The sequence below is a fragment of the Corythoichthys intestinalis genome, chromosome 2, assembly GCF_030265065.1.
Source record: "Corythoichthys intestinalis isolate RoL2023-P3 chromosome 2, ASM3026506v1, whole genome shotgun sequence".
In the NCBI taxonomy this organism is placed as follows: Eukaryota; Metazoa; Chordata; class Actinopteri; order Syngnathiformes; family Syngnathidae; genus Corythoichthys; species Corythoichthys intestinalis.
Window position 1 is genome coordinate 38,656,486 of NC_080396.1, and position 21,465 is coordinate 38,677,950.

General features: G+C 38.8%; 1 protein-coding gene across 3 annotated transcripts in view; it reads left to right on the plus strand.

The window, feature by feature from the left end:
- The window catches only part of LOC130912546 (kelch domain-containing protein 8B-like), a 150,794-nt gene that overhangs the window by 29,106 nt on the left and 100,223 nt on the right, over positions 1-21,465 (plus strand). For 2 of the 3 annotated variants that reach the window (XM_057830694.1, XM_057830696.1), the window contains exons 2-3: positions 11,561-12,006; positions 12,532-12,965. In XM_057830694.1, coding sequence (XP_057686677.1) covers positions 12,575-12,965 — 391 coding nt within the window. In that variant the 5' untranslated portion in view covers positions 11,561-12,006; positions 12,532-12,574. The remainder of the gene's footprint in view (positions 1-11,560; positions 12,007-12,531; positions 12,966-21,465) is intronic. The other variant, XM_057830695.1, reaches the window with a different exon arrangement.

Genomic DNA, 21,465 nt, shown 5'->3' on the forward strand with positions numbered 1-21,465 from the left:
GTTGCTTTATACTTCTAATATTATTAGTTTCACAGGTTTGACTAATGAGGTACATGCTACCAAGTTATAACAAAGTTTTACCTTTGACAGTAGGACTAGATCATCAGTGCCATTGAAAAATAATTAAGAAATTCGATTATCAGTGAACAACAAACACTTACGCCGAGTACTGCTGTGTGCCTTTATTTCAGGCTACTTCTACTGTCATTTAATTACAGAACTTTTTGGATTATACGGCGCTACCGTTTATCCTAGCTTTGAACCTTGTGGCTTATAGTCCAGTGCATCTTATTTATGGGTTTATATAGTTTAGTGAGATGCATGCATTTTGGTGAAAATATCCCATAATGCAGTACAATTTGGACACCAGCAATTTATAGTGCAAGGTGGCTGACATATAAACAAATACAATAATACAACAAATACAGAAAAAAAAAAAAGATAGGTTTGGGTAAAGTCAGGTCTGCCTTATTATCCAAAAATTACAGTAAGTAAAATAATATTACTAATGAAATCCATATAAATTCTGATATCCCCTGATTTAACCCTTTCAGGGAAAGTGGTGACTTTGGTGGACATCTATTCAAAAGTTATCATTAGCTTAACTCATTCACTGCTAGCCCAGTTCATAGAGTGGGCTATGTGTTGTGGTAATATAGACAAGTTTCCTGAGCAAAATATGGGCGGCGCCATCTTGAGAAATGTCTGCTCCGAACTTCTGGTTTAGAAAGAACAACATGAATTGCGGTTGAAGTAAGCAGTGTGTTGACAAAGTTAAAACTGCAAAGCCCGAGGAACCCATGGAATCTCCAAAAATGGATTCAGCACGACGTAGATGAGACGTAGATAAGATTGTTTGATTGTTCTTATCACTTCGTTGATCATTCGTGGACAAAATTATAACAACCTGTCAGCCTGTGTTGAAGTCAGGTATAGACAGTGTTGTCACAGATTACTTAAAAAAAGTAATTTAATTACTGTTTACTGATTATGCCTCAAAAAGTAATCTAGTTACTTTATTGATTACTTCATTATCAAAGTAACTAAGTTACTTTAAAAGTAATCTGTCAGTTACTTTTTACCCATTTTTCTCCCTTTGCCGCCTCAACATAAGAATGACAACAGAAAAATGTCATCACATGTAATTGACTTTCCGATGATTGAATTTAAAGGGGCATATCAGAATTTCGCGCTACCTTAGCCACTCCGGAGCCCTGAAATGAACAAATATCTGACAAACTGCTTGGAATTTGTTGAAATCAACTCCACCGACCAGTTAAACCCAGCTAACTCTAAGATTAAGCATAATGTCAAAACTTCTGAATTTCAGGTTATGGTTAACAGCATATCAGTGCCAATGTAAAACAATGCAAACTGACTGCACAAAATTGCAAAGGTGGTGGCGGGCACGGATGCGTGTCCACAACCCGGAAGTACTCCTCTCAACACACACGCGGTCAATTTGGCAACAAAACTTGGCGGCAACTAAGCACTTTACACTCAATCGGACTTACAACACATCCCACAGATGCTAGATGAACACATCACCTCACGGCATAAATGTGCAACACGCATATGATGTAAACTCTTAACCTCGAGAAAACTAAATACATAGTATTTGGAAGAAAAAATTTGGATCCGAACCTAAAGATACTAATAAATAATGTAGAGATACAAAGGGTACAACAGCACAAAGTGCTAGGCATAATTATTGATCAACGCCTAAACTGGAAGCCTCATATAGATAGACTGAGAAACAAAATTGCTCGGAGCATCTCAATTCTCTATAGAGCACAAAACATGCTAGACACGAGGGCTCTCCAAACCCTATACTGCGCACTCGTCCTTCCACATTTCAGTTACTGCTTGGAGATCTGGGGACGAACTTATGAAACGCACCTCAACCCACTCTGTGTTCTCCAAAAGAAAGCCATTAGAATTATTCATGGAGCTTCCTACAGAGCACACACCAACGAGCTTTTCATCAAGTCCAAAACGCTGAAATTTCATGACTTGGTCGACTACAAAATCGCTCAAATGATGTATAAAGCCAACACATACAGTCTTCCAGCAAATTTGCAAGCTTTATTCTGCATTAAAGAATCCTCCTACAATCTGAGAGTATCCCGAACTTTTTCCTACCAGTCCATTAGGACTAAAATGAAAACTTTTTCCGTTGTAAACACTGGGGCTCGACTATGGAATACATGTGATGCAGCACTAACGAATATAAACTCATTACACTTCTTCAAAATAATGTATAAGAAAAGCAAAATAAGCCAGTACATTGCCCAGACATAACAATAACAGCACACACTATACAGATAAGAATGTCCTCACACCAAACCAGGCTTAAGGCCAGGGACAACTAGTGATGATATAACAATCTGGGACGCGCCCCGCATCTAAATCACATTACGGACTCTGCTTCTGCAACGTACAAGCTGAGCTTCCTCCGGAGGAAATTATGGAACTGGTTAACTGGGCCCTGAGTTCAATGGATGGAATATTCTCTACTATGCGACCCTCCTCTGGACAAAGACCTTGCCCGGTCACCACCTTCACGTCTGGATATGTGGAGGACGCTTGGGGTAAATGGAGACCGCTATGCCTAACGTCCCTCCTGATAGAAGACGCTGAAGATGTGTACATCTTTGGCACACTGCTGGCGCTTGCCTTCCTGATGCTACTGGCTGCTCTCTGGGTTCGTCGCTTCTCGATCAGGATGAAAAACCAACTCCACGACGCAGCTGAGATTGTTCGACGCAACGGCGACCAGTTGGCCCAGTTAATGAAGGAACAGGCGATGCTAAGCGACGCTGCCACACGACTGGCCGCAAAGATTGACGTGGAGCTGCGTGATCAAGAGAGATTCGCTCGTGCCAACCGGGCCAGAGATGACGATGACTAAACTCCTAAGGGGATGCTTACAACAAATCAACGTGGACGCAACTCAGGCGGGCCTCCACAACACCCCTAGCTGTCACCACTCACCAATCAAGGACATGGACTGATTGAAGTTACATAAATTTAATTGTGAAATCGCCATGCAAATTAATGACTTTTTGAACAATAGGCGCTAGACTGTCATTGGACTGATCATGAGCTGTTGCTTGTGCGACCTTGGTGGAAGGGGGACGGGTCCCGATAAGCTTTGGCTTTTTTTCCGTTCCCTTTGTCATGTCTCTTTTCATCTTCTTGGAGAAACAATATTTTTTATCTTTTTTTCTTCCTTTCATTTCTTCCCTTATTACATGATTTAATGCTGATGATGATGATGTTGATGTGATGATGATGATGACAAATGACAATGACAATAAATTCAAATTCAAACAAAGCTTGCCAACTTGGAGCGATGACTGCCCGTCGTTGCTACAGCAAAGCTACGAAACGGCCGCGCGTGTAGGAAGTCCAACCTTTTGCTGATACCATCCACAATGAAGGAAAAATACTCACCTTCATTCATGGATATCCACAGATCAACATTCCCTTGCAAGGTGTCAACACTCGGCTCCAATGTCCACCCGCCTGGCCCACGCCTTCTGTCCCACAGCACGTGACACGAGACCAAAACAGAAAATAGCTAAGAGGTTGTCATGGAAACACGTACCGGGAACCTTTTATTTTAGCATTTTCTATTCAAAATGCTCTTCGTACATGACTACAATAATCTTCGTTTTACATACGTTATGAGGCAATGACGTACGTAAAAGCTTGTTATATGTCCATCAACGTACAGTAAGTGTTGATGTGAGGCACATCAACTTGTCTTCCTTTGCCTAACAGCGTTTACTACCTGTTAAAAAGCAGACAAAAAACTTGTAACACTTGCATTTATGCGTTGACATAATTGTGCCATCTACACGTACTGATTAGCAACAGGCTAGCAGCCTGTACTGCTACAGCAGTACAGTAGTTGTAGTAAATATTTAAGATCATCATAATTACAATCATCATCATAATAATAACATCAAAGGCAACAAGTCATTTCATGCGCAAGATTTTAGCTTTAGTTGTTTTTTTGAGCACCGGACACATAAAAATGCAGGGATAGGAAGAACATACCTTCCGTAACACAGCGGCAACATAGCTACAAAAACACCTGGTCTTTGAGGTGGCACGAGCTTGGTTCCACATCTGGCTTCATGAACATTTTGTCCTCCCCTGTCGTGATGATGGCAGATGGATGCGGTATTTCCAAATTGTCTTTTTAAGGGATTTTGATGAGTAATGTTACTCCAGCTCCACTGTTGTTTTGGATAAAGAAATTCTTAAAAGGGAAGTTGCTTGCAGACATAAGGAATTAAAGCGGAAGTATCTCGGAAACTTGTCTATAATAAGGAACTTGATTTTGAAAACACCTATTTACGGCAATAAACATTAAAATCCATACAAACTAAGAGGGGCTTGAAGCAATCATTCGATATTGATGTATACTTACAGCAATAGACGTCAAATCCATTTCAGACTAAGAGCGAAGTCAGTTCAAATGTTTTGGACATCTATTGTCGCCAATGGCAGCCAAGTTAAGCTATGCAAAATATTGTCCCGTGGGCCATATGTTTACTATAGTAAGTAGACAGTTTAGCTGTAAGTCTGTTTTATACTGTATATCTGATTCCTTCTCATTAACTCGCTGGGACTGTTTTCAGTTTGCTATGACTTCTTTTTGTTTTATTTGAGTGTTTTCCAAGTGATGTATTGGCTCAAGTTTGGCTTTAAAATCAGCCGTGCATCTTTCTCCTCTTCGAATGCATTTTATAGGTTGCCATGGTCACAGTCAACCTTTAGTAGAAATTAAGAAAATATTCAGTCATGAAGCAGACGGCATATGTCTTGCATCCTTCTCATCCATTTATGCCCGTCATCGTGTTTACCCTGGAAGCGAGGAAGACTGGTGGCAAGATTCCTTACTCTGCCTTAAAATACCTTCTAGGATTATATGGATAGCATTAGTAGCAGACGGTATGCAGCTGCTTGCAGCAGTCCTTTATAGCTCGATCCATGCCAATATCCGCAAGAAAGGAAGCAAATCTCCCAAAGCTCACAAGTGTGATCGTGCTCAGACATGTTGGATTTTGTAACACAAATAAACCAAGGAATTATCCCCCCCCACAACCCACATACTGTATGACATAAAAAGTCCTGATAAATAAATGTCTTGATATCAAACAGAGTCAACAGTGATGCTGTTATAATAGGAAGGGACTGCAACATTGTGCATTAACAAAGATAAAAAGAATCGCATTAGTGCTGTTAGGCAGACACTATTAGTGAGGCCTTTTCTCCACGTGGGTGGAGGTGAATGTGTATGTTTGCATGGCAACAAGATTGGACCGATGCTCGCCACATCATTTCATCATTTTGCTGCTCTTGTTCTTTTAACATGGTATGTTGTGTCATGCGATTCTAGCGAAGGTATGTTAAGATTAGTTTTACAAAACAAAAAGCATAGCCACCATCAAAATCACAAGCTGTGGTACTATTGTTTTTTAGAAATTTGCGATGGAAAAATGAAAAAGACGCACAAAACCAAGCAGAATCCCTTTCATGCATAATTTCAGACTTCAGGATATCTTTAGATGCCTCAGATCTATGGGTGTCTTTGAAGGATAAAAATCGATACAGGATGCATCCACATGTAGGATTTTGTAGGATATCCAGTCAAATTAAATAAAGTTTTGATTTGTTGGTAAGTCATCATTGAGTCATAAAGAGTTCTAGTGATTCTGGAGGATAAGAGGCAGAAAATAAGTGATGCATACCTTCACTTTACAGCACAATAAGTAGACAGCCAGTAGTGGTAATTGTAGGTAAGCCATTGGGACAGTGTTACCATGTTGTGTCATAAACAACAATTTGACTGAAACACCATACTGAAATATTCATGTTCCAAAACAAAGTGCTCTATCTCGTTCGTGTTTTCAGTTTGGAGAGACACTGCAATTTTGAGTTGTAGGTAGTGAAATATAAACATATTTGACCTTTTCTTACACAACACGCCTCAAGAGTGTGCCACACTTCTCATTTAGAGATTTAGTCTGCTGCCATGAGTCAGTTACTTACTTGACCTACTGCGTTTAAGGCTGTCTCTGCACTATTTCTTGCCCATTTTGGATACAGACTTTATTTCAATTGTTTTTTTTACTTGAAATGAAATGGAAAAGCAATGAAATACTCCTACTCTTCTATGATACAGAGTTGTAGTTCCTTTGGAATTTACAAAGTCTATCATTTCCCCTATATATTGTTCTTCTGAACACCACATGTTGAAGCTGTTATTTATTTATTTTTGAGCAAAATGTGCCCTAGAAAACCACAGAGGGGAAAAAAAATCGTGGTAAGTAATGACACCATTCATGACAGCAATTTGAAGTTCCAATTATGGTATCAAGTGAAGTGATTCAATTTAAGGGTGTTGAATATTATATTAATTGTGTGATTGCTAGTAATTGCTAATGATACAAAAAAAATCCCCTAAGATTATTTTTGCTCTGATTTTATTGCTTATTAATTAGTGGTGAGATTTATTTGGTATGACACCTGTTGTAAATTAAAATCAGATATAAATAAATATAAATATTGTTCCTGTTATTGTAAACTTTACATTTTGTCGTATTTGTTGCCGCAGTCAGTGTGCAGTAAAAAAAATTTAAAAAGTATGGTTCCTTGAAAAAATATATTGAGACTTTTTGTCTATAGACCAGTCTTCTAAAAGTAGGCGCTACATCCTGAGAACTGTGAAGAAATCAAATACCGGTAATCAATTTCCCATTTTTCTTTCGTTTCCTGTTGTGCAGCTATTCAGCTGGAAGCTTTCATTTCTGCTGTTAAATTTAGATCCGGAAAAGTGTATGAACACCTAGAAATACCTCGACCTCTTTCCTAAGACTCTAAGCTTCCTTTTGTGTTAATAAGTGTGTGTGCTTTCCTTTCCCGGGGTTTCTTCTCTTTCAAATAATCCTAAGGTTGTTCAAAAAAGGATGCATTGAAGCATTAGGGAGGACTAATGGCAGAATGAGCAAGCACTCGTAGAGATCATTCTGAAAATTGTATTTTACTTTTTCGTATCCAATTCAATTAATTTGGGTGTATTAGGACCTTCGGAAACAAAGCTCTACATACATATACATCAAGGCCGTAGGTTTGCATAGGGATGGTAGGGACAGAACACTTCCAAATTTTCAGGATGCTCAAATTGTAACCACCAACTTTGAAGCAATCTTATTTTCATTACATAATAGTATAATAGTTCAGTTAAATAGGTAATTTAGATTGTCTTCCATTATATTGTAAGGATAGAATTGACTCTACCATTATTAAGTGACTTAAGACTTACATTTACCCCTTTTCACTTGCTGAATGTGCCGGTACATTTTTATCCCCCCTCAAATGAATGTTTGATTGGCTGCTTACTTACCCCCCGAGACACACGTGCACACTCACGTAGCCCCGACAGAATTACATGTCGACGACATGCAGCATATTAGAAGTTTGTTTTTTTCCGGCCAGCTAAAGCAGCCACTGTATAATGTAAAAAGTAGGACTGTCAAAATTATCGCGTTAACGGGCGTTAATTAATTTTTTAAAATTAATCACGTTAAAATATTTGACGCAATTAACTCAGATGTCCCGCTCAGACAGATTTAAATGACGGTACAGTGAAACGCGCCCTTGTAATTGTGTTTTATGGAGTTTTGCCGCCCTCTGCTGGCGCTTGGGTGCGACTGATTTTATAGGCTTCAGCACCCATGAGCATTGTGTAAGTAATTATTGACATCAACAATGGTGGGCTACTAGTTTATTGTTTGATTGAAAATTTTTACAAATTTTATTAAAACGAAAACATTAAGAGGGGTTTTAATAGCCTGGTACACCAGACTCAACGCTGTTCCAGCTATTGAGTCTGGCCACCCTTCCCACGGAAACAATTTCCAGGGCGGAGCAAGCCACAGCATACAGACAGCGGAGTGGACCAATCAGCGACGGGCAGACGTGACGTTAGTAAAATGGCGACTTCAGGATGACGGACTTGCGCGCGGAAGTAAACATATGAAGAGAGCGGAGTTTATTCGACATGGCTAGCGCGAGACAGATTGTTGTCAGTGACTCGTGTCGATGTGTTTTTGGTCATTTAAAACTGATTTTACCGTGGATTGGAACATATTCTCGGCTCTGCCGTTCACCGTCTGTGTTGCTGAAGGGACGACTTTCGACGCGCAAGAGTGACGTTGCTCGTGAAGAACACGTCACGCAAATAAACGAATCTGATTTGTCGATTGATTTTGTACCTGCTCGAAAAGGCCGTCAATGGGATGGGTCCCAGACTATTTCTCTCTGTTTGAAAAATACAGGGAGAATAGTCTGGCAGAGCCAGGCTAGGGTTTTAATATTAAAATTTCTATAACTTGTACTAACATGTTTCTTTTAAGAACTACAAGTCTTTCTATCCATGGATCGCTTCAACAGAATGTTAATAATGTTAATGCCATCTTGTTGATTTATTGTTATGATAAACAAATACAGTCCTTGTGTACCGTATGTTGAATGTATATATCCATCTTGTGTCTTATCTTTCCATTCCAACAATAATTTAGAGAAAAATATGGCATATTTTATAGATGGTTTGAATTGCGATTAATTGCGATTAATTACGATTAATTAATTTTTAAGCTGTAATTAACTCGATTAAAAATTTTAATCGTTTGACAGCCCTAGTAAAATAATGTCAATGTTGTGTAGGTGGGGAACACACCACTAATTTTGATACTGAAATTACGACCTGCATCAGAGTTCCTAGAGCATAGTATTAAACTGTGTGAACTTGCTAACCTGGAAAACTCGAGTAGGAAGCTGCATAGAGAGAAGTGTCCTCCTGTATGTATTTTCTACTGTTAACGTTAACTAACCTGTGGGAAATGTAGTGAACTCTACTGGAAACTTTAGAACCAGAAAACATGAGCAAGATGCTGCTTTAAGAGTCTGTTTCACAGGAAAGAAAAAAAAATGAAAAAAAAAACACATGCTGCTACTTCTTCTTGTAAAAGTTCTGGTTTAGAAGGAAAGAAGGCCAGAGCGTGTTGTGACTACACTTTTGAAATCAAATACCTATCAGTCCATTTCACCACAAATTAAATTTATTTATTAAATTAATTTTCTACATAACTAGTCCTTCTCAAAATAGTCAAGAAAAAACAAAAATCCCTATTAAAAAAAAATTAGCATATTTCTTCCGCCCAATACAAAAAAAAATCAACCTTCAATTAATTATATCAGCTATGCACTCAATACTTGGTTGGGAATCCTTTTGCAGAAATGACTGCTTCAATGCGGTGCGCCATGGAGGCAATCAGCCTGTGGCACTGCTGAAGTGTTATGGAGCCACAGGATGCTTCGATAGCGGCCTTAAGCTCATCCACAGTGTTGGGTCTGGTATCTCTCAACTTCCTCTTCACAATATCCTACAGATTCTCCATGGGGTTTAGGTCAGGAGAGTTGGCAGGCCAATTGAGCACAGTAATGCCATGGTCAGTAAACCATTTACCAGTGGTTTTGGCACTGTGAGCAGGTGCCAGGTTGTGCTGAAAAATGAAATCTTCATCTCCATAAAGCTTTTCAGCAGATAGAAGCATGAAGTCCTCCAAAATCTCCTGATAGCTAGCTGCATTGACCCTGCCCTTGATAAAACACAGTAGACCAACACCAGCAGCTGACATGGCCCCCCAGACCATCACTGACTGTGGGTACTTGACACTGGACTTCAGGCATTTTGGCATTTCCTTCTCCCCTTCCTCCAAACTCTGGCACCTTGATTTCCGAATGATGTGCAAAATTTGCTTTCATCTGAATATAGTACTTTGGACCACTGAGCAACAGTCCAGTGCTGCTTCTCTGTAGCCCAGGTCAGGCGCTTCTGCCGCTGTTTTTAGGTTCAAAAGTGGCTTGACCTGGGGAATGCGGCACCTGTAGCCCATTTCCAGCACACGTCTGTGCACGGTAGCTCTGGATGTTTCTACTCCAGACTCAGTCCACTGTTTTTGCAGGTCCCCCAAGGTCTGGAATCGGCCCTTCTCCACAATCTTTCTCAGGGTGCGGTCACCTCTTCTGGTTTTGCAGCATTTACTCCCTTGCTTTTTCCTTCCCACAGACTTCCCACTGACGTGCCTTGATATAGCACTCTGGGAACAGCCTATTCGCTCAGAAATTTCTTTCTGTGTCGTAATCTCTTGCTTGACGGTGTCAATGATGGCCTTCTGGACAGCAGTCAGGTCGGCAGTCTTGCCCATGATTGCGGTTTTGAGTTATGAACCAGGCTGGGAGTTTTTAAAAGCCTCAAGAATCTTTCGCAGGGGTTTTGAGTTAATTCGTTGATTCAGATAATTAGGTTAGTAGCTTCTTTAGAGTGCCCTTTCATAATACGCTAAATTTTTGAGATAGGGATTTTTGTTTTTTTTCTAGACTTTTTTGCCAAAATCATCAATATTAAAACTATAAAAGGCCTGGGCTACTTCAGTTGTGTGTAATGAATCTAAAATATATGAAAGTATAATGTTTATCAGTACTAGTACATAACAGAAAATAACTTTATCACAGTATGCTATTTTTTTAGGAGGAGCAGTATACTGTATATTTAATAGTACTTTTATTTTCACCCTATGCAGACATTTTTTCATACAATCATACATGAATGATAATCATGGTAAAAAGTTTAATGAATCCTGATTTAGTATTTTTTCCATAATTGCGCAACCCCCTCATGCACTTAGAGATGAAAATAGGCGAGAAGAAGATGAAAGAGATAACTATTTAAAGCAATGTATTATCGTGTGGTGAAGGACAATTTACGCCAACATGTAGTTCTATGTATAGGTTAAGTGGTATTTAGCCTATCAATTAACTGGGTTAATATTTGTGAGAAATATAACCCTGACCCCCGTTCACCCAATCTGTTTGGTCTTATTAATGTCCCGTCCCCAGCAAAAAGTGTACATGCAGGTTATGCTCCTACATCGTCCCTACCAATGTTGAGTACAGTATGTATATATGTATGTATATACTGTACAGTTGTACAGTATATACATACATCATTACAGTACACCAAATATACTATACGTTTAAAATAGATGAATGATTTACATTATAACCGTCATATTTTAACAGGAAAAGTCATATCTCGCATTTGTGATAGTTGTATCACGACATGAACTTGGTGTTTGATTTGTCTCTTGTTAGGATGCTCGATCGGTGCAAGTATTTTCCACTGAGGAAACGAGCAACTGAATCTGTTTCGAACGCACTTAAACGATATTCTTGTGAATATCCAAAGACACGCTCCCCCCAAAAACAAACTAACAATGGTTATTGTGTTGTCTTAGTAACCACATTTCCCATTAGGATGATCAGCAGTGTAGGATGTCTAAAGGTGATTTGCATTTATCATTTTGGGATTCCTTTGCAAACACGCCCACCATCCTTTTCATGCCGATTTGGCTTCCATCATATGAGTTTAGGCAACATTTTGTATTGTGACTCAAATCCCATTTTCTCTGTGCTCTTGCAGGTTGGCAGCACCAAGGGACCTTCTACACAGCTCTTGTGTGCATGTCCTCTTATGAGTCACCGAATATTCCTCAAGGATATTGAGATGCTGCCTAATTAAGGCAGAAAAACTTTTGGGATGTCCAGAGAAGTTGATCTCGTGAAGTTTTCATTTTAGAATACGGATCATTTACTCTCGCTGCTTCCTTTTTTTTTTTTTTTTTTTTTTTTAAAGATTTGTTGTCACTTGAGATTTTTATGGGATTAGGTCATCAAGACACCCTGCTTTCTAGGGAATGCATTCAAGTCCAAATAAAATCATAGCAGGACACACTGAAGGAACGACAGAGACAGAGGAAAGTGGGAAAACTAATACGTGAAGAAGAGCAGATGGCATTGATGCTTTTCGACCAACAGCCGGATGAATAATACATTTATTTAGGGGGAGTTGAGACATCTGGAAGAGGGGTAAGTTTCACACCAAACACCTTTTTCTCCCCAATTTCCTCAATTTCATCACTCCTTCTGTCTTGCACTTCTCCCTGGAACGGAAATGTGCATTTGGTTATTACTGTCTGCCAAACTCTAATTATTTGATTTCGGTTGCATTTTATCGAAAATGTATATTGGTAATTCCCAACCACAGTTGCAGTTCTACATTCTACATTCTTGTAAAATATAAAAAAATAATCTGGAGTCATTAAAAAGTCATAGCAGGATTATAGTAGAACAGCTTGCGTTATCATAAAGTAGTTGTGTCACCCTCCTACGTTTGGAAAAACATGCATGACAGGTTCATGGAAAACTCTGCATGGTCCTTTGCTGTGAGTATAAATTCTATTTTGTCTGCATGTTCCCTGCCATTGGCTTGCCTCCAGTCTATGGTGTACCAGTTCAGATAGGCTCCAATGCACCCGCAAACCTCTTGTGTTTTGTTTGCAGTTGTGCTTTCATCTTTAGTCGTTTTACTCTCTCTTGATCCTTCTTCCCCAGCTCAGACTGTGATGGTGTCCTCTCTCCCCTCGGTCTCGGAGACATGCCTGTGCAGGAGATGGCGGTGAGTCCTGTGAAGTCTCTCTACTGGGAGCAGTTCCCCCCCATGTCACAGTGCCGAGTCTACTGCACCCCGATCTACCACGAAGGCCTGCTTTACGTGCTGGGGGGCTGCAGTGAGACCGGTATGCCCCTGGACAGCGTGGAGGTCCTGGATGTGGAGAGCCAGACATGGAGCCAGCTGCCACCTCTGCCAACGGCGAGGGCGGGGGCTGCCGCTGTGGCACTTGGGGGGCAGGTCATGGTCCTGGGAGGCATGAATCAGCAGCAGACCCCGTTGGCTTCAGTCGAAGTTTATCACCCAGATGAAGGCAAGTGGGAGCCAAAAGCCAGTCTGGGGCAGGCGTCCATGGGCATCACCACTGTGCAGAAAGGTATAGAGACCAGTACATTGTGACGTGAATTAATGTTATGGAAAACAATGATCATAAGAATTATCACAATTAGAGGTTCAACAATTAAGTGATTAATCGACAACTATTTTGAAAGCCAATTAATCGTTTAGGACGTACTTCACCTTAAACTTAGCTAAATTCTTGAAATTGTAATATAAGTATATGTAACTTCTCAATTGTAATAATATTAAATTTCTTCATTATATTTTTGTTATATCAAAGTAGGACATGAACAAAAATCTGCTTTTACTTTGGAAAACAAAAACTCATATTTTTGCCAATTTTCGGACATCTTACTGTCTAAACTCGCTTCTTATTAAGGCTGCAAGAACTAAGCGATTAAAATCGATTAATAAATTAATGCTAACAAGTTTGATCATTGATACAGTTGTAGACTACAGTTAAGTAAGGAAGCTGTAATAAAATATTATTTTCGACAGAAATAGCCATCCATTTTGTCTTCATTGTTATTTACAACATGCCTAAACGTGAAAAAAGTGACATTTATGAAAGTAATCGCTAGTTTCAGCCATAGGCGGAGTTCGACTTTTGGGGCGGGGGGTGCACAACATGTTGATGACCCTGAAACGCAGTGTCAGCAATAAAATTAACTTGCCCGGTACAAGGATATTTATAATGACAAGTTGAAAATGAGCGTTTTTTTTGTTTCCCATCATTCTTGAGGGGAATTCTAAATCAGGCTGCTGGCAGGACAGCTATACTTTTCACCAAGATCATCATCCATTGAATATGGTACGTCCGCCAGGGTCGCGCCAATGTAGTTACCTCAGTCAAAAATTGTATCCCCTGGGCGCAGCCATATGGAGGTAGATTTGTGCCTTTATTATTCGATCAAAAAAAAACAAAAAAACAAAAACAAAAACAAAAAAAAACAAGTTGATTCAATCAAAAAAAAAGTTGCTTCAATCAAAATATATATTTTCAATTAAAAAAGTCACTTCAATCAAAAAAAAAAAAAAGTTTGAATGCAAAAATAAATTTGAAATTAAAAAATACATTTGAAAGCTATTTAAAAAAAAATTTTTTTTTTTGATTGAAGTCTTTTTTTTTTATTGAAGCAACTTGTTTGATTGAAGTAATGTTGTTTTGTGTTTGGGCCACATTTGGGCAAGGACATTTGTGTCATTATTAATCAATCAAAAAAATAAGTTGCTTCATACAAAAAATATATATTTTCAAAAGAAAAATCACTTCAATCAAAAAAGGAAAATTTTAATAAGAGAACATTTTTTTTGGATACACATCTAAAAAAAAAAAGAAAATGCGAAAAAATATTTGAGACTCAAAAATTTGCATTTGAACACAATTTTTCATTGAAAAAAGTTTTCTTTGATTTCAGCAATCCTTTTTGTGTTTGGGCCATATTATGAGTAGGGTATTTGTTTCTAAATCATTCAATCCCCCAAAAAGTTGCTTCAATCATATAAAAATATTTTCAATCAAAGAAAAAAATAATTTATAAAAAATAAAATTGCCCTCCCTATTTTTTTGGTTTTTTGTTTTATTTTGAAAATGATATGCAAAGCAAATGACCGTCTAAGTTGCTAGTCACATGATCTGTTCGAAAAATAATTTAGACCCATTATAAAAATATCTTTTTTTGTTCATTTCATTCATTTTTGTTGTTTGTTTTCTTGCTTTACAACTTATATATATGCAGGAAAGTCAATTACATGCAATGACACTTTTCACCCCCCTAAACTCCGCTTATGGTTGCAGCCCAAATCACAATTAGGTTCTATGGGGAAAAAAATTGTCTTCAGACTGATGAAGTAGCACAGTGTATAACTGATTAGTGTGTCTTGCTCACATTTCTGAGATTAAGGGTGCAAACCCAGGTTCCTGTGTGGAGTGTGCAAATCAAGGGGTGCAGATGATGGGTAGATGGGTGCGGAAAAACAAAAAACTAATAGTATTTCCTGTGACGTTTTGGACTTAATTAATTAGATGTTTTCTGAGGAGGGAAGAGGCAACGTTGATTGACAGAGAAACTTCTCCAGTGTCTCTGGAGTGGAGTCTGCTCGCTTGTAATTAAAACTGAGTGGCGCTGAGATCAATGTCCATTCACGCAAGTCAAGAGGGTGCTGCTTAACTAAGGTTCAGGCTACTTCCAAATTGCACGGAAAAAGTCCCAAGATTCTCATTATGAATACATTTTCAGTATTGAATGTAGGCTTTTGTACATGGAGGGAAATGAAGTAGATCTGTGATATTTGAATATATGCATGTGGGTGTATTTACAAAAAAAAATAATGTCAAAATACAAGTGCCAAAGATGTGTCAAACAGTCAATAGCAGATGCATTAACGTGAGATTTCCGTTCTTTTTTCGGACTGCTGCAGACTGTCTTGATGAAAGTATTTGGGTTTGTGCGTGTGTGTGTGTTTCTTAGCACGTAGGAAGTTGTATTCATGACAGTTGAGTGGGAGGAAAGTGTTTACACTCTGTCAAAAGGGAGTAGATGCAGTATCTGGACATGTCACACCTCTAAAATATAGGAATTGTGCCTGGATTTGGACTACATCATAAGCTAATAATATGCAAGCTAAGGTGGTTTCTCATTTTTGATTGCAGTGCAGCAACTAGTGAGTTTTCACAATCCCTATTTAGGGTTTTGGAGGTCAGGAAAAAATCTAGTCTGCCCGGCAATGCCAGGCCATACCCCTTGTGTAAACAGTGAGGAAAATAAGTATATGAACACCGTGCGATTTTGCAAGTTCTCCCACTTATAAATGATGGGCTTGCTTCGTAAAAAGCATATCAAGGTTCTGGAGGGGCCTAGCCAGTGTCCAGACCTAAACTCAATAGGAAATCTTTGAAGTAAGCTCAAACTCCGTGTTTTTCAGCTACAGTCCAGAAACCTGGTTGATCTGGAGAAGATTTTGGTGGAGCAGTGGTGCAAAATCCCTGCTGCGGTCTGTGCAAACCTGGTGAAAAGTCACAGGAAATGTTTGACATCTGTAATAGTAAACAAAGGGTACTGTACCAAATATTGACATCGATTTTCTCACGTGTTCAAATACTTATTCGCAGCATTATATTACAAATAAATTGTTTAAAAAATCATACACTCTGATTTCTAGATTATTTTTTTAGATGTCTCTCGGGTTGGTAAAACACCTATCATGAAAATTTTCAACCCCCCCCATTATTTCTAAGTGGGAGAACGCAGACTGTTCAGATACTTATTTTCCTCGCGGTATACATAAGCAATATGGCCTGGCATTGTCGGGCATACTACTTTTGCTGAGTTGTTGGGGCCAAGGTTTGTTAAATCGACACATAACAAACCTCGAAATCAAGTCTTCCCCATGATTTTTGGCCACCATTTCAGTGGTTCCACACTAAGCAACAGTAACAAATTGGTTTTTTGGATTTTGTCGATTTTCTGCACTATTGAAAGCTCTTTTACCTTGGAACTACTGAGAAACACTATTTATGCCACTCTCAATGAGTGTGTCGAATTTGGTTAAAATTGGGCCATTCCTTCTGCAAACTGATTTTCTTAAAATTATCTATTTTCAGTACTTATCAGGGGTACTACGATACAAGACCTACCCAAGAACAATCGCAGACGCCTGTCGTACAAATGTGTAAAATTTCAGGAAAATCAGTCAGGCCGTTTTGGAGTTCATAGGGAACGAACACACATGCCCACATGTATATGGCGAAAACACTCAGGTGACTTGAAGTTCTGCTCTGAGACCCCCATTTTGGCCAAATTTCAAAATTGTCTTATATGCATGTGTAATATTTCATTGGAAACCTTAAAATCTCTATTTTCTGGTAGAATAAAAACATTTGAGCAGGAGGGCATTTTAAAAACAAACAAACTTTTTTTAAACCCCTAAACCAGTGGTGTCCAAACTATTCCACAATGGGCCGCAGTGGGTGCGGGTTTTTGTTCAAATCCTTAATGAGGACAACCTTTCACCAATCTGGTGTCTCACGAGTGTAATCAGTTGATTGCAGTCAGATGCTGCTTGTTTTAGCACAAACTTCATTGGTTAAACTGTCTGTGCTCGATTGGTAGGAACAAAAACCAGGACCCACAGCAGCCCATGAGGACAGGTTTGTTCACCCATGCCCAAAACCCTAACTCGAGGTGAGTGCTAGTGACGGGATCTGTTGTTCACTTGAGTAAACGAATCCATTCTGGTTCGTTCAGTAAAAAGATTCGTTCAAACAAATCGTTCAACGAATCGTTCGCCCCCCTCATCTCCCTCCCCGCCCAAATGACTCGTTCGGTGAGTGAACGGGAAGTGACGTTGCCGAACGAATCACCAAAGACCGCTTCGCAGTATAACTGAACGGGAAGTGACATTGGTTGGTTCCTCCCTCTCTTGCAAACAGACTCCTCATTGACCACTCGTCGTAGTTTCCGAAATGAGTGACAGGCGATATCATTCTGCTTTGACAGACAGCCTCGTCTCCCTCCCGCTGCTGCAAAAGCGAGGGAGAACTTCCGCGTCATCTGTCCAAGTTCAATGGGATCAAAGTCATGGCTCGTGCTTGCATTTCGATTTAGGACACGGTTAAACATTTTCCTTTTGTGGGGGGAGTGGGGGTTTGGGGTCGGGGGCGCACGGACTTTCTTTAGCATGATCTTGATCACATATACAATGCTGCTGCTACCAGCCAACGCGGCATGCTTGCTGTCACGAAAATAAAAATAAATCGAAAGTTTAATTTCTAAATATGGAACGACCAACACATCATATTTACCTCTCGCTCTGTTGTATTTTAGTTTTTATGCTCATCACTATTATTTTTGGTCACTATTGTTAAAACTAAAGTGTAAATAGCTAGTTGTCAAATGTGCTGCTCTGAAAAAAAACAATACTACATTTTGATATTTGACAGTTAAATTGCAAATCAGTATTAAGATGATCGTATTGAATTTTTGCACTGGTATTAACAAATAAAATAATCCGGTCAGCTCCCCTGTCGTCCCCTCATCTCAGATCGTCAAATGCTGACGAGAAATTATTGTTTGCTCTTTACGATGTCGCCTTTCTACTCTCATTAGTCTGTTAAGAAAAATGTAGACATATTGCGACATCTCCCGTGTCCGCGTGCGTTGTTTTTGGGCGCTTGAGTAGCACATGGTGGACGGATGGTGGACATAATTTGACAAACCAACCAACTCCCGACACGCTCTGACACGAAAAAAAAAAAAAAAAAACAGTCGGAAAAAATTGACATGTATATACAGTTTCATTGCAAATTAGTATTATGGTGATCATACTAAATATTGTTTTTTTTCTGTGCACATATGAGGTAAATATCGCTGCCATGAAGCCTCCATATAGTGACAGTTCTCTGCCCCCTTCACTGCCGTCATGCGACCGCAGCTTACTTTTGCTTGCCTCGTAGCTACCCGTGTTTTAAACTACTGTAAATTTGATAGTATGTCGTCATAGGCAATCCCGAGTCTGTTGAGAAAAGTAGTACACTAAACCATGCTCGCTAGATTTGTGTGGTGTTTTTGTCTGTTTGGGCAGCATTTGATAGGCTCCACATTAACAAATATGTGACAAAGTCATTTCCTTTCATTTTTTGACTCGTTCACCGCATTACTGGAAAGTCAAGTTAGCAGCAAGCTAGGTCAGGAACCGGAGGACCGAGTCACTGAACGGGAAGTGACATAACTCAGTCCTGCCCCCCTGCCTGCACGCTGGCTGCTTATTGGCTACACGTGGAAGTGAGTGACAGACGCCCTGATTCTGTTTCCGCTCCCTCCCCTGCCCGCGATGAGGCTGGCGTCTGATTGGTCGTGTGCGATGTCAGAAGACGCTGCCGCTTGCTCAACGCCCTCCCACGCAGCGAACAAGCCCCAACTTCATAGAACGAATCAGTGCAGATTGTGATTAGTTCGGTCTCGTTTACCCAAACAGTTCGTTCAAAAAGAACGAATCGTTCGCGACCGATACAACACTAGTGAGCGGATGAGAGAGCATAATTAAAGACGGCATAATTTAAACGAGATATTATCGCGTACTTACCTTATTTTGATCCAAAAACTCTGTGTAGCATGTATCACCGAGTGTCAAGACACAGCTGTGAATTGCCACAGCTGGACTTTTTGGGGATTTTATGGGTGAAACACAGTAATATAACAAGGATCGCAATGCAGAAATCGCAGACATCAAGGCGTGGTCGAGATTTTCTTTTTCAAATATTTACCTTTTTAAATGTTTTTTTTTTTTTTTTCAATTTTTCTTTCTTTGGATTGATTATTTATCATATAAAATATCGGGAAAAAAATTGTTTTATTACCATGTTTCACCCATAAAATCCCCAAAAAGTCTGACTGTGACTGTTCGCATCTGTCTTGGCACTCATTGAGACATGCTACACGGACTTTTTGGATCGAAATATGGTAAGTACGCGATAATATGTCGTTGAAATTATTGCGTCTTTAATTATGCTCTCTCATGCGCTCACCTCGAGTTAGGGTTTAGGGGTTTAAAAAAAGTTTGTTTTTTAAATGCCCTCCTGCTCAAATTTTTTTCTTCCACCAGAAAATAGAGATTTTAAGATTTCCAATAATGTATCACACGTGCATATAGGACAATTTTGAAATTTGGCCAAATTGGGGGTCTCATAGCGGAACTTCAAGTCACCTGACTGTTTTCCACTATATTTATTTTTAATATGACTTATCGTTATTTGGGCCGTGGGTGTGCTGCAACAAGGAATTCGATTACAGCTCTTTGTTTCTGACGAGCTTCAAGAGGGGCAGCCATTTTGGAAGCTAGTTTAAGCTTTAAAAATCTGAAAATAAGAAAAACACATATAACAATCGCAAAAAGGTGTGTCCTATCATGTTTGTGCCAAATATAAACAGGATTGGTAAAATCCTGTACGAGCAATGCAATTCAGTGCATTACTTTTTTAATGCTCCTTGTATATACTGTATATACTGTATGTATTAGGGCTGTCAAACTATTAAAATTTTTAATCGAGTTCATCAAAGCTTAAAAATTAATTAATCGTTATTAATTGCAATTATGTATATATATATATATATATATATATATATATATTAGGGCTGTCAAACGATTAAAATTTTTAATCGAGTTAATTACAGCTTAAAAATTAATTAATCGTAATTAATTGCAATTCAAACCATCTATAAAATATGCCATATTTTTCTGTAAATTATTGTTGGAATGGAAGGATAAGACACAAGATGGATATATACATTCAACATACGGTACATAAGGACTGTATTTGTTTATTACAACAATAAATCAACAAAATGGCAATAACATTATTAACATTCTGTTAAAGCGATCCATGGATAGAAAGACTTGTAGTGCTTAAAAGAAAAATGTTAGTACAAGTTATAGAAATTCTATATTAAAACCCCTCTTAATGTTTTCGTTTTAATAAAATTTGTAAAATTTTCAATCAAAAAATAAACTAGTAGCCCACCATTGTTGATGTCAATAATTACTTACACAATGCTCATGGGTGCTTAAGCCTATAAAATCAGTCGCACCCAAGCGCCAGCAGAGGGCGGCAAAACTCCATAAAACACAATTAACAAGTGAGCGTTTCACTATACCGTCATTTAAATCTGTCTAAGCGGGACATCTGCGTTAATTGCGTCAAATACTTTAACGTGATTAATTCAAAAATTAATTAACGCCCGTTAACGCGACCATTTTGACAGCCCTAATATATTTATGTATAATATTAAACAACATTACATTTAAACTACTACAGTGCTTGCCGTGGCACTCTTCATCACTGTGAGAGATATGCAACCAGAAAGACAGGAGCAGCAGCAGGAAGTTGGTGGAGGTCTTCAGATTTCAAATAAAGATGTCGTGTTTACATTGCATATACACTGATGATCTAACACAACGCCCACACTTGGAATAGTAGAGCCTCTGGTGGTTACATTCTTCTACTTGGTCCTGCCAAGCTGTAAGCAAGTTTGTGTTTGTAAGAAGGGATTGTGTTGGCGCAATGCGTTGCCATTCATCTGGATATGTTGCAAAATAAACTTGAAGATTACATTCAGGATGAAAAAACCAACACATATAATTCTGTAGTATGATAAAAAATTGCAAATTTAACATTTCTTCTTGATGGTATTCCCCCTTCATCGCTTATTTTACTGTTATTGCCAGATTGATTACAGGACATACAACTTCCACAATGACACAGAGAAAAACATGAAAAAAATCATATATTATTGAGCTTACTACACGTTTGAAGTCTTATTGAATTCCAATGAAACCAGGCTGTCCAACGATGCATAACCAGTTCACTTTCAGCCATATTAAAGTAGCTGTATTGTTTAATTAATTTCCTTTTCCACATACAATTTTCTACATACGCAGGTATAATCAATACATGTTATATGAGATGTAAATGTACTTTGACCATTATAGTAGGTGATTATTCGGTATGCATGCTAATGATCAGCTTTGCAATAGTTGGA